The 14,991-nt window shown below is 32.0% G+C and overlaps 1 protein-coding gene and 1 long non-coding RNA gene across 4 annotated transcripts in view; one reads left to right on the top strand and one right to left on the bottom strand.

The window, feature by feature from the left end:
- LOC146995806 (uncharacterized) overlaps positions 1-1,754 on the top strand; it is a 96,464-nt gene extending 94,710 nt beyond the window's left edge. For both annotated transcript variants that reach the window (XR_015042562.1, XR_015042559.1), the window contains exon 3: positions 1,609-1,754. This is a non-coding gene — a long non-coding RNA (uncharacterized LOC146995806). The remainder of the gene's footprint in view (positions 1-1,608) is intronic.
- Positions 1-13,046, bottom strand: part of LOC146995805 (charged multivesicular body protein 5-like) — a 216,213-nt gene extending 203,167 nt beyond the window's left edge. Inside the window, exon 1 of one of the 2 annotated variants that reach the window (XM_085821818.1) lies at positions 12,281-13,046. In XM_085821818.1, coding sequence (XP_085677944.1) covers positions 12,281-12,378 — 98 coding nt within the window. In that variant the 5' untranslated portion in view covers positions 12,379-13,046. The remainder of the gene's footprint in view (positions 1-12,280) is intronic. The other variant, XM_085821817.1, reaches the window with a different exon arrangement.
- Positions 13,047-14,991: the final 1,945 nt, after the last annotated feature.

The following is a 14,991-nucleotide window of genomic DNA, read 5'->3' as shown; positions in this document are numbered from 1 at the left end:
CATTTCCTCTTGATAACCAACGCACTTTATTATTCAGCAGAAGATCTGAGTACTCGCTCTCCATTTCAACTAAAAATTCTTTAAACTGGCGATGATTAAAAGCTGTAGTAATAATGAGGTTAACAATAATATAATTATGAATTCCATAACTTTGCAAATTTCTTCTGGAAATGTCGAGCACAAAGCGCTTCTTGATGAATGATACAATGGTAAGTAAGATCTTGTCACTGATTTTTCCTTTCAAAATAATAACAAAAACGTTTCTTACCCCGGTCATTCTTTTCGCCCTGTTTGTTGCAACTGAGACAAGTTTATCGAGATTTGGTGATCTACCAGGAGACCAGAAGAAAAAGCAGAGTTGGCAGCTGTGGTTTATAAATATAAAAAAACTATTTTTATTCGAATCCTGGTATATACCAACATTTTCTGTACTTTTTTTGGTTTAATTTATAAAGTAAGTTCAAAAGCAATCTAAATAAATATATATATGCATTTTTCAAGTACTGAAAAGGAAGGGCATGATGGGAATGATCTTCTAGCAATGGTGAAAGGGGTGGAATAGGGCAAAATAGGTTGAGAACCACAATGTTAGATCTTTTAAGTATTAGTTAAAAAAAAAATAAGTTTGAAGCTTTACACGGCATTTAATTATTATTAAATGAAATTTGTTTACATCTAATTAGAATTTCGGAACACTTCCGCAAAGAACCCGGCAAATGTAAACATCGCCAACTTTGGCGATAATAGTTCAAACCTGGTAATCCGGCAGATTCAACCTATTCGCTTGTAAGAAGGTTGCAACCATTCCTCTAACGTTTATTTTGTTGAATTATCACCGTCATTGTTCGCATTTGCCAATTTAAATTATTCTTCACTTATTTATTATTATTTTTTTGTATTTTCACGTTATTATTTATGAACTTTTAACAAATAGATAGAAATATTTTCATATAATAAAGGAAGTTTTCGGTGACAGATGCTAGTTTGTGGAAGAAAATATGGCGGGAGAGGGGTTAATGATAATTGGTAACATGGCTGTTAACGTAGCGTTAAGCACACAGAATCATGAGGTTTCCAACCGATAAAATATTTTGACTTCATCACCTGCCAAAATATGCATTTTAAATAATTAATTAAGTAATGTCTTTATTATTGGTATGGTCATCTAAAATTATGAGAAAAACAATATTTATGGCTTAAAACTTTAACCAGATAATATATTGTTAATGCTTTTCCAACAATAACATTTGAGAAGATTTCAGGTGTGACACACAAAGAGATGATTAAACTGAAATAAAAAGTATTATTGATTCTCTAAAATGACAGAATAGTTTTATGGATACTCAAAGTCATCAAAATTAGCAAACCACTACTTGTGTAATGAATCCAAGTGCAAATGACTCTTCAAAAGTTTTATTAACAATGCTACTGAATAGAATTTCAATACTGAAAATTATTGGCACTGTCAAATATACTATGAAAGACAGGCAGTTGTTTCAACATAAAATGCTTTAAACTGTTTACAAGTAAATTGATAAAAATAACATTGAAAAACTGTTTATGTAAAATGGATGTATTAAAAGTCATGCATTCATTAATTTATTACAGGCACATGGCTCTTATTGAACTAAGACTGTCACTGAATGATTGTTTGGAATCGACATTTCTTGCTGTCTGAAACCTACTTCACCTATGATGTAAATATGCAGTTGTGGTTCTCACTGACATAAAGTTTAGCCACTCCTGATCGATTATATATGTCTACTGTATTTATACCTATTATACTAATTATCAGATACAATTTTGAGAATATCAACAAGCAAAACACTTAAAAATTTAAAAAAGACACTTGTAGTAGAAATATTAATATTCTATATGAATTATGGAAAGTACATGTAATGAATAATACCATGACCAAACACTTAAAAAAAAAGAATAGATTAAGTATTTCCTATCTTGATACTTGAGAAAGCAATCCTGTTACACAACACATTGTTAACTTTTGATTACATGATATTACATATTACATATTTAGTCCTATGAGTGGTTAAGAAGGCTGAATAGTGGTAGTTCAATCTCGGCTCAAATCCTGAAAAACGAGCTGGTTGTGCAGGTTATTTTTTTCGTATGTGTTTTGTGAATTTTGTGACATTTTCGTGGTTTTCCATGAGCCTATTTACCCTAGAAAATATTCACAAAAGCATGCCTTTTTCAGCTAGCTCTCACATGCTTTGTATATTGAATTAAGTACACACAAACCCTTCTTATTTTTAAAATGATAAAGTTATTAAGTTCACATTACATGCAACGAAGCTTTTTACAAGCCAGGATACTTTCTTTAACAATTACAGTGCTAATTAGTGCTGTACTTCTCAGTTATATGTGAAATAACATCTCAGTGTCACTGCTTGTGACACATTTGTTTCACTTAAGTCTTCTTATGCAGTCATAAGCATGAAATAAACAAAACAATAACATTTGAGAAGATTTCAGGTGTGACACACAAAGAGATGATTAAACTGAAATAAAAAGTATTATTGATTCTCTAAAATGACAGAATAGTTTTATGGATACTCAAAAACTCATGGTTATGCATGAAAAACCTAATCCATACATCCTTGGTGACTGATATTAACATAGTTTTTATGCTGCATTTGTGAACTACGCGGTTAAATTGAGTGAAATTGTGACTAAATTTCAGAAGACTTATAAAATTATGGTGTGAAAATTTAAATGTGAAATTAAAATCAAGGATACATTGGACAGAACAATCAAGAAAGAAATGTTGTCCATAAATATATTAATAATAATTAATGATAAAATGGACATTTAAAATATTCATATAATAAATATATACAATTAGTGTAATTAAAATAAATATATGCATTTAAAAATGATCTAACTTGGACCATATTTGCAATTTTTGTAATGTTATTAAATATGGACTTTAAATAAAATTTTTAGCAGCATACATCATTTGGGTTTGTTTAAATTATGGAAAAGCATGGGAGAGATATCTGCCTAAAAGAAAAGATGCCTTCAAGGAGGTCTTTCTGAAGGACACTGGTTTGAATCCACGTTACATATTGGGAATACCATGAAAACAATCATACAACTTGCCCATTAGCTTGGCTAACTAAACTACCAGAGTTCAGTCACTTTACTGTTTAGCTGCTGATGAGCTGTATATCAGTTGCAAAGCAGTGCACAAAAAATGATATATTCCTTGGTTCTCGTTATGAGTTACACAGGGTTCATAGCCACATTTTAGTTAAAAAAATAAGCACTTTTCAAGCACATTTTAAGAAAAAAAATAAGCACCTGTCTAATGACATTATACACAACTGCATAACCTTAATTAGACTTGCAATTTAAAATATGAGAAATGCAGTATTTATTAAGAGAGAATAAGCATTACCTCAACCATGGAAAATAATTACTTTTTTTTTCCCTTTAAATTTTAAATAACAGTTCAATTTACAGAACTAGTTTACAATGAGAGAAAAAAAAAAAAAAACTATGCAGAACTAAACTATATTACAAGATTTAATGATGAAATTTCAGTTCAAAATAGAGAAAATAAATAATAATAAGGCATATTTATTGTATTTGCTTGGAACCTAATAATAAATACAATTTATTTTTCCACTCATATTAATATTTAAATAATTTAAATCTAAATTCTGAATATTTTCTAAATTTTCATTGTATATCAGTTTTCTCTTAACAGATATTGCAAGCAAAGTAATTTAAGTAAAAAAGAGGAACATTTCTGAAATCAGAAGACAGAAATTTGCTTCATGCAGTCATCCTTTAACAGTAAAAGCTTAACTAAGCCGCATACTTGGAAACTGGCGAATATTCGGACAGTTGAGCGTAACTTGAAAAAGAGGAGCGGAGGGGGGGGGGGGTTGACTGTAGCCACTTTTTAGATTTTTCCGCTAAATAAATGCTTTTGACATTTTGATATGTGAATCATATAAAAATAAACCAATGGAACTGAAAAATATTCTGCTTAGCAAGCACAGTAAAACTCTTTTAAGTGTTCATAAACAAATCTCAAACAGAACATCAAAATTAATTAATTAATTATCTCTGCGAAATATCGCAAACGTTATTGCACAATACGTGTGCCATAATTCTTCCCTACGTGATATTATGCAATCGGAATCAACAGCTGCTGAAATTGGGAGAATAAAGAACTAAATATGAGTAACTGGGGTGTTTTTCATTCTAATTTTCAACAGACGGCGTTAAATTTCCGCAATAGAATCATTCTTCGCTTGGGTTGGTAGACCGCAGAACTTTTAGTCCTATTCAATCCAGATTGGAAAGTGACAAAAAAAAAAAAAAAAAAAGTCCGTTGCTTGTTTTGCAGCGAACTTGTAACAGTTTCAATATTTGAGATTTTGCGGAGAAAGGGGAGAACCTCCCAATCTTCGCACTATATAATGTATTGGCCAAAAAAAATTAAATTATTTTGACTATTCGATTACTTTCCCTTTATTTAAGCCATTCCGAGTATTATTCCTAAAACGCTGTGTTAAAATACAACCATTTTTGGAAGTTTACTATACTTCAGCAGTTACTGCAAGTGTTATTATAAACATTCATACATATACTCATAATATAAGCATAATGATCATAATAAACACAAATATGAACTGACCAAGCGGAACGAGAATGCAAATTATTAAGATCTGGATAGAAATTTAAACGTGTATAGTATTTGGGTGGGAGGAAAAGAATGCCGAATGTACCGAAATTTTCTACTGCTTTCGCAATTCTTTGACCAATATAACGACGGGCACCTGTCTGTACTCTTTGTGCGCACCAAAGGTTATGTTAATGCAGAGAAAGGGGGAAAAGCTATTTCCGGGAGTATGATTCACCACCTGACATTCAATATTAAGAAAAGTTGTTTATTTAGTTTCGGCTTTGGTAGGGGGAAAATAGCGCCTTCATTAAAAAAAAAGCACTAAAAGCAAAAAATAAGCACTAAAAACAAAAAAATAAGGGCTTTAAAGAAAAAGTAAGCACCTATAAGGGCCTTTATATTTTATTTTCAAATATAAGGACTTATAAGCACTTATAAGGACCGCTATGAACCCTGGTTACATGCAAAAAAGCAAGTCTTAATAAAAATCGATATGCCAAATGTAAAGTTAATATGTTGGTTTTTTCGTGCAATACATGAACATATACATAAAATTTAAAAAAATAAGTCAGAGCAGAATATAATTTATTACTAAAAAAACTTTTATGTAATCAGTTGCAATTAAGTTTCTATTTAAATGAGAATATCTATTCATTTCATTTATGCGATCACAATGGATTTTCAATCGTAGTTTTGGAAGTACTTTAAAATTATGCAATGAAGATATTAATCGTAAATTCACAATTTCTTTAGAAACTGCACTGTTAAAAACATAAATATTTTGGAATTTTATAATACTGAAAGATATTCAAAGACAGATCTCAATTTTCCCAAGAAATTGCCAAGAAAAAGGGTCATTATTACAAAGCTCAATATTACATGATTTTTCTACTTCCATTAAGCTTTACATATTGTTTTCTGTGCTAACTTGAATTAAATACAAATTTATTTTCGTGCATCGTGTTTAACCAGTTAATTTTGAATTTTCACTTTCATATGCTTAATATATTGTTTTCTCTGCTAACGTGAATTTATGTTACTTATTCTTTAATTACTTTGATTATATTCTTTAAATATCATGTTTACGCGGCTTACTTCCATGTGTTTTAATATCTCATAACCAACGCCCATCAACCATAGGTGAACTTGGCGAGTAAAACAGCAACGGCGCCAACGGGTTCTCTGTGGATGAAAATTCAGAATTTCTAAATCAATCAAACACATTCATGAAAACAAGCAATTTCAAAAGTCATTATAATAACAGTAGTCAAGAAAGCATAAAGTTACCAGCAAGAAATCTCTAACAAAGTTAAAGATCATCCATATAATCCAATTGCTATATTAATCAAAATAAATAAGAAATTCAGTACAAAGTCTGAAATCCAGACATCCATTATCCGAAATGATCTAAAATCCGGACCTCAAAACCACCAACAACATTTTTCTCCTAGGTTTTACGCATGCACATTTGATTCCACCCCCCTCCGAGCATAATAAAACATCTGGAGTGTGCCAATTCTTAATTTCACTTTGACACTAAATGAAATACATTGTTATTGAAGAAACAAACCTTTTAGCATAAATATGTACGATCAGGATCAGTAACTTGGTTTCATTCCTGCGTATCCGCTTTATGGTACACATCTCAAACTGAAACATTCCACATAGATACATCATTGATCTGACGCCAACCTTGGGAATCATTATTTATTATACTTTCCTTTCATCACTGCATGTTTATCAAAACATGACAACTTCAGTAATGACTCATATAGCGATGCCTAAACAATTTTTGGTACTTTTCCGTTTTGCCGGCGCAAGCGATAAAGTCGCCAATAATGGTACAATCGATGCCAAAAGGAATATTCTCGCTGGTAACCTTTTACGCCTCATTTTCAAAACAAGTCGCAGCTTTTTCTTATCAGATTGATTGTTTTTTTCAATACTGGCATATAATTACATAGAATTTTTATCAGATAGTTCAGTTTTATGTCTAAGGCCATTTTCAGTAGTTAAGTCAATTAGGATGCAATCACAGCTCTTACCCGAAGCCGAAAATATAGAAAAGGTAAAGTCAAGGGTTAAATTCATCAATTCTAATAAGGATACATTAGCGAAGTAAAGCACTGCAGTTTTACATAATTTCTAAGTAAGCTATTCGTACGAATTGAAATATTTCTTGCATTTAAACTTGTGTTCCAAATTAAGATTTAACTTGAAATTAATGTAGATAATTACTGAGAGCATTAGATTTTTATAGAGTAGTTTACGTGAGATGAGATAGCTTGGGGTCACGTGATATAAACCGGCGAATTAGGATTTTGAACCATGAAAGCATAGTAAATTCTTAAATTAATGTCTTTTTACAAATTTATTGTCTTTATTTATCGGCTTTTTATAAAGTTTTAAGCAATATTAAAATGTTTATGCCTTCAAAAAATGAATTCTTAGAACTAAGATTTTTTTAATATTTTTTATGTGTATACTGTCTGTTGTCGCCAATAAAGTCTGCTTGGCGAGATTTGCGCCGGCGAAACGGAAAAGTACCCAATTTTTCTTGTTAGTAATTGAATAATAAAGGTGTATGGTAACCTTATATGTTGACATTACGCTTGGCGATGATTACAGATTTAAGTTAAATGTGCTAAAAAAATGTTTACGAGGAAACATTTACCAAACATTTCTTTCCATGTGATAAAAATAGATTTTGTTGATGATACTCATAGACTCAAAGATTAAATTTATGGCTATTTGAATTAAGAATAATTGATTTGTTATTCACATAAACCCAGAACCAGCACCAGGGCTCGTATGGCTGCAGAGACTCGGAGAATTTAGGACCCACAGAGACTGCATCAGGCGGTAAGATATCTAGCGCCGGCCTTCAATAAGGCTGAAATATATGTGGGAATTTATTTATTCAGAACTCTAATAAGCCTTAAGCACGTGAAAGAAATAGACATAAGTATGATAAATAACAAAACTAATATAATTCAGGCATAATTGTCTCAGTGCGTGATAGAAGCAAGATAAAATTTAACAGAACAACTTGTCGTTAGTCACCAAGCTCATGATGCATAGCCAAATATGTACAGTGAAGGATAGCTAAATTTGATGATGATAGCCACTAATTTTAAAGGTTTTCGGATATAGCAAAACAAAGGCGAAATTTTCCAATTAACGGATTTTGTAAAGAAATGTGGACAAGCTGTAATAAATGAGGATGATATAAAAGAAGTTTTCATTGTGATGACAATCCTTCTCAATCATCAATCAATTAATGAATGGCGAAATCTGTAGTATAGTTCTAGATCCAGAAAATACTCTACTGATAGTGAAGAAAGTGACAGAGAAGTTACTGACAACGAGAAAATTTTGATTGACAAATTAATCGGAATTCTCGAAACAGCAGTTACAGGACTTCAACAATGTAACTAAGCAAAGGATTATGCCTGTCTACAGAATTAAAGAGAATGTATTAGCGCAACAAACGGAGCAACTTAAACAACTTGCATTGAGAGAAATGTTTAATAAGGCAAACAAATCAATATTAAGCTTCTTTTTTTTTTTTTTTTTTTTTTTTTTTTGTAAATTTTGATACCCTTTAGGTCATAAATACTTCATTATTTCACAAACTTTATCCATGTACACGTCGATCTATTTTCACTTAAAAAAAAAAATCCCCGAATTTCACAAAAATGGCATTGTGCACTCTTTTAACTTTATCCATGTACACGTCGACCTATTTTCACTTAAAAAAAATCCCAGAATTGCACAAACTTGCATTGCACACTCCCTTTACTTTGTCCATGTACACATTGATATATTTACACTTAAAAAGTCAAAGGAGCACCAAATTCTACAATATAGGGGAAAAAAATGCAAAATCTCAATAAAATACATTTTAAACCAATAAATAAAATAACATAGAAAAGAAAAAACATGTTATATATTTAAGCACTACCAAAAGCAAATATTCACTTACCATGATTTTCGAGTTCGCTTCGTACACCCCGAGCCACGTAAAAATCAAAATATCAATCATACTCAAATGACTTTTTTCAAACCAGGTACTCTTTCTGATCGAACACTTCACATAGTGACCATCTGAACTTTTCTTCCTACAAACCCATTCAAATCCATCTAAACAATTTTTACGTTCGACTAGACGCATATCCTTCCTACATACAGAACACTTATAATGGCTACTAAGTAAACCTACATTTACACACCAGTCAATTAAAGCTCTTTTCCCCTTTTGCTCCAAATTGTACAGAAACTTCAAATTAATCTTACTACATTCGGCCATTCTACTGTCTAAAGAATCAAACCAACACACACCACAAAAACGCTTACAAAACATCCCATGATTCAAAATTTCCCAGAATCATGCACCCAATTATGTCACAATAGGGTTTCCATAACATTCAACTACTCAGGCTACCATAAATGAAACATCAACTTGGTGATAAATCAAACAACAACTTCACCATAATACAAGCGGTACCTTAAAGTCTACTCTATCCCAATTTTTTTACTTGCTATTTTCAAGTTGGCAATTTTGAGAAACGTGCGGAGCAGTGGGTGATTCTGCACTCTCCCAGTTTGTCGCCAAGGGCTCTTATAGGATTTTACCCAAATTTTAATTAACATAATCTAATATTTTAAAGTTGCAATTGCATAACATTATGGGAAGAAACGTATTCATGGAAAGGTTGTTTCACATTACGGAAAGCTTCTATCAATCTACAACTTTTATTTATTTTTAATTAAAACAAATTTTAAGACTATTTAACAGGAAGAAAGAAATAAAATAGAATGGAAATATCCCCATTATAAATAATCAATAAAGATCCTGAATTATTAAAAAAAAGTGTGGAAATTTTTCTCTTCCTAAATATTTAACATTACTGGATAAATAGTAGCATTTAGGCTGATTAGCATATTTCAGCTAAATATCCACTGTATCCTTAATTCTTACTCATCTATTACAATATAAATATACCAAAGTTTGAAAAATAATATTAGGTACTTTTCCGTTTTGCCGGCACAAACGATAAAGTCGCCAATAATGGTACAACTGATGCCAAACGGAATATCTTCGCTGGCAAACTTTTACCCTTCATTTTCAAAACAAGTCGCAGCCATTTCTTATCAGATTGATTGTTTCTTTCAATACTGACATACAATTACATAGAATTTTTACAAGATAGTTAAATTTTTTGCCCTGAGACCATTCGCGGTAATTAATTACGATGCAATCACACCACTCACCTGAACGCAAAGATATAGAAAAGGAAAATCAAGGGTTAAATTCATCAAATCTAATGAGAATGCACTAGCGAAGTAAAGCACTGCGGTTTTACATAATTTCTGAGTAAGCTATTCGTACGAATTAAAATAATTCTTGCATTTGAACTTGTATTCCATAAGATTTAACTTGAAATTAATGTAGATAATTACTGAGAGAATTATATTTTTGTAGCGTAGTTTACATGAGATAAGATCACTTGGGGTCACGTGATATGAACCGGCGAATCAGGATGAAAGCAAAGTAAATTCTTAAATTAATGTCTTTTTACAAATTTATTGTCTTTATTTATTGGTTTTTTACAAAATTTTAAACCATACTAAAATGCTTATGCCTTCAAAATAAAAAATTCTTAAAACTAACATTGGTTAAATTTTTTATGTGTATACTGTATGTTGCTGCCAATAAAGTCTGCTTGGCGAGATTTGCGCCGGCGAAACGGAAAAGTACCCAATATTATAATTAAATTGTCTTGGACTAAATATCTCACAAGATTAGTAAAGTTCTGCTTCAAGTAAGAGAAAAGCAGTTATGTAATTAATTGATAATACTGTATTATATTCTACAAGACATCTTTGTGTGTTTTCCAAGAGGTTTCACCTTTCAAATTCTGCCCTGCTTCAGAAAATATGTTATAGTGTCAAAAGCTGTTAAATACATGATTTTAGAAATTTTCAGAAAGATCATTTCAAAAATTTGGTTAATCTTTGGAACATGGTAACAGGTAGTTTGGTGACATTTTGGTAAGGTGATAAAGGTTACTAGCTAGGATTTTAGCAATAATCTGAGAAGTACACAGTTCGAATCACAGATTATTTTGTCTCAGAGAAATGAGAGATCATGAGACATGTCATGTGACATTTTCCGGAAAATTCCAAACAGGATTTTAGCTAATAAGCACTTAGAAACAATTTCGCTGCTAAAGTGCAGAATCGCCCACTTATTTGTTTGGTGCTTTTTACAAGAGTAAGAAGAATTGGATTTTTGTAATTTTTTTTTTTTTTTTTTAATTTTTATTTTTTAAGTGAAAATAGGTCAATGTGTACATGGATAAAGTCATTTTTGTGTGCGCAATACCAAAGTATGCACAATGCCATTTTTGTGCAATTCTGGGATTTTTTTTAAGTTATAATAGGTTGATGTGTACATAGATATCGTGTATATGCAATTCTTAAAAACGCAGCAAGCAGTGGGCGATTCTACACTTCCTCCCAATTTCGCACCTAATCTTCATCATGATTAAGCACTTTTGTTCCATAAAAATTCTAGCATAAGCGTAATTCGGCTAGCAGATTGTTGGAAAAAATTTTGAGTAAAAAAAAAAAAATAAAATAAAACATGGCTTTACTTCGTGAAAACAAAATGGCATCCAAAAAAAAAAAAACTAGCAGGTTGCTGTAGCAGGGATGGTCGCCAAAGTTTCGCCAAGTTACCATAATCCAAAGATTCACCAAAAATTTTACTAAAAAATTCCCTTTTTCTACTTGCAAACTAATAACAAATTTAAGAGTTTCTAGTTTATTTACAGTGTGAGCTCCATCTAAGGTATTTTGTGCGTTATGGCATTTTGTCCCATTTTTAACGAGCATTTTAAGCTAAACATACGGTTCTGAAGAATAATGGTCAACTTAATATAACATGTGACATGACGAAAATATAGTCAGCCTATTTTTGAACTTATACTTAACATCTGGATTTATTGTAAAATGAAGACTAAGAAAACGCATAATTCAAGGAAACTAACATTTTATACTTTTAGTTTCGCACATTTAAATATTCTGGCACTTTTTTAGGAAACTACACATATTCGATTACATTTGGATATCAAACATTTTACTTTAATTGTATATTGAATTCCTACATACAAACAGATCACGAATATAAATATTTTCGCTCTAGTGTAGAACTGAGTGACCCTTCGCTTCACGACAACTTTTTTAAATTTTGGCGATGAAACCTTACTTCTGGTTACCATGATAGTTTTAACTCTGTTTTAGCTTCCTGATTTTATTTAAATGAAAATAGATTGATGTGTACATGGGCAAATTTAAGGCAGTGCGCAATGCCTAGTTTGTGCAATTCTAGGATTTTTTTTTAAGTGAAAACAGATCAATGTGTTCATGGACACAGAGTCTGTACAATTCTTTGACTTCTTATTTTTGTTTTGTGTAGCGACCATCAAGAAATTGTACCTTCCTGGTGCCGATCTTGGCATCAAAAAAAGAATCGCCAAAAAACAAGGGGCACCCAATTGTAAACTTTTACCAATATTTTGTGTATTTGAAAAAATATATATATAAGTGAATACATACACAGCAAGCCTTTTGAAGCGTTCTTCTTCATCACCCGCATCAATATCCATTGAAGTCTCGGAACTTTTAAAAAGAAAAGCACACGGTAAATAACACATTTGTTCATTGGCGCAAACACAACCAGCGAATCAGCTTTACGTTTCAACGTTGCCAAATCGCGCAATTTTCGACAAAACTATGCTGCCAAAATTCATGTGCTTGCGTTTTTGGGAAATTTTCGCTGCTCTTTTTTCTTAAACGCACATATGTTAAAATAACTTTTCTATTAAAATTAATTTATAATAAAAAGATCTTGCCCCCCAGATGGTATAGTGTTTAGGAGCTACTCTAATTTTTCATTATTTAATTTCTTCAAATATAATGCAAGACTCTAACATTTGGTGGCAACAGTTTGAAAAGTAAAACGAACATTTATAATAGTGATTCAACGGGGAGATCAGAGATCATTATTCGTTAAGCAGTGTTCGACCCGAGGGCCTTTACCACTACATGTTTATCAATCCCCTAAGGACCTGTAAAAGTTCGTTAAATTCCATAAACTGGAAAAGTCGTATGCATTTGTAATAAAAGTGCAAAGTCTTCAGTAGTGAAGAAGTTGATCAGGGGTGACGCTGTAGCCTTGGCTACTAATGTTTAAAATTAATTTATGACTAGTAACAGCATGAATTATAAACAAATAGCTAAGTTATTGCATTTTATTTTCCAGCTATCGAAATGCGACGCTACGAGCAACGTTTTGAAACCAAAACCTAGCAATCATGAATCAGAACTAGAACTAGTTGCCATTCAGCATAAAGAAATTTAAATATAAATATGAATATTAACAAAATATTAAAGTTAATTTTATAAAATAATTAAACACATGAACAAATATATGAAATAAAAAATAATTATTTCTCATGCAATAACTGGGCCACTACACTACTCCCCCACCAGTAACTAAGTTACGTTACGAAGATGGAGAAATAGGTAGTAACTAGTATTGCAGTGTTAACCACTATCAAAATAATTTAGTCAGTCCTTGAATCTAACAGGTAAACGTATAGTTCTGCCTGTGCGAGAAGGTTTTTGATTCACATCCGAATTTGAGTCCGGTCTCTGCAAATTACTGTAGTCAGGTTGTATCAACTGAGAATTTTCCTCAGCTAAAATATATGCTGGTTTCAGGCGATCCAGGGATACATTAACATGTTTTCCTTTTGTGCTAATAGTAAAATGTTTGTCCTTGCGATCAATAACAGGAAATGGTCCTTCATAAGGAGGTTCCAAAGGTTTTTTTTATCCGATCTATTCGCTGGAACACATGAGAACAAGTTTTTAAGTCTTTATGGACAAATATCTGTTCAGATGAATTTTTACGAATTAGTCTCGGTCCAACAACTTCCATCTGTTTCTGGAGTTTATTAGCAAAAGTCTCCGATGCTGTCTGGATACTTGGTTCGCTGAAAAACTCGCCAGGAAGTCTGAGACTCTGGCCATAAACTACTTGCGCAATAGAATGATTGGTATCTTCTTGAATAGTACTGTTGAATAGTTTACAAACCCAAAAGTACTGTTGGTAACGTGTCCGTCCAAGATATGTTGTTGTGGGCTTTTAATGCTGTTTTCAATGTTCGATGAAGGCGCTCAACATTGCCATTACACGAGGGGTGGTAGGCAGTAGTGTGTTGTAAATTGATGCCACAGATTTTGGACAAAGCTCGTAATGTATCACTTTTAAATTGGGATCCACGATCACTGATGAGTTTACTTGGCGTTCCGAAACGCGCAATCCAGTTGCTATAAAAGGTTCTTGCGACGTTCTCAGCAGAAATATTTTCTAAAGGAATTGCTTCCATCCGATTCGAAAATCTATCTATGCAAGTAAGACAATAAATATTCCCTTTAGATGGTGGAAGTGGTCCTATGAGATCGATATGGATGACAGAAAATCTTCCTGGTGATACTTCAAACTCACCTAATTTTGTTTTGGTGTGCCGATTGATTTTAGCTTTTTGGCAATGAATGCAGGTTCTTGTCCACAACTGTACATCTTTTTTTATGTTAGGCCAAATGAATTTTGATGTCATTAATTTCATAGTCGATTTTATTCCTGGATGTGATAAACCATGAATTCTTTGAAAGACGTGTTTTCTGAAAGCCTGAGGAATATACGGCCGAACATGTTTAGTTGATGTATCACACCACAAATATTTCCCCGATGGTAGAGAACATTGCTTGAAATTCAAGGAAGTAGTGGTTTGCAAACTCTTCAGTTCTTCATCTTGAGTTTGTTCATCAGCTATTTTATCATAATCTATCGATGAAATTTCATTAACTCTAGATAACGTATCCGCCACAATATTATTCTCACCTTTTAAATATTTGATATCAGTCGAAACCTGGGAGATGTATTGAAGTTGGCGAGCATGTCTAGGTGTTGCTTTGTCAAGTTTTTGACGAAAGGCGAATATTAAGGGCTTGTGATCTGTATAAATTGTAAATACTCTTCCTTTTAGATAATGCTTAAAGTGTCTAACTGAAAGATATATGCTTAATAGTTCTCTATCATAGGTGCTATATTTTTGCTGAGTATCACTTAATTTTTTAGAAAAAATGCTATTGGCTTCCACGAGGAGTTTTCATATTGTTGCAACACTGAGCCAATCGCCGTATCTGAAGCATCTGTAAATAACGCCAGAGGTAATTCAGAATTGGGAAAAGACAACAGT

This window comes from Stegodyphus dumicola, chromosome 8 (genome assembly GCF_044657685.1).
Source record: "Stegodyphus dumicola isolate Sdum_Otavi_A_Nest chromosome 8, ASM4465768v1".
Classification (NCBI taxonomy): Eukaryota; Metazoa; Arthropoda; class Arachnida; order Araneae; family Eresidae; genus Stegodyphus; species Stegodyphus dumicola.
This window is presented reverse-complemented; position numbering and strand designations above follow the sequence as displayed.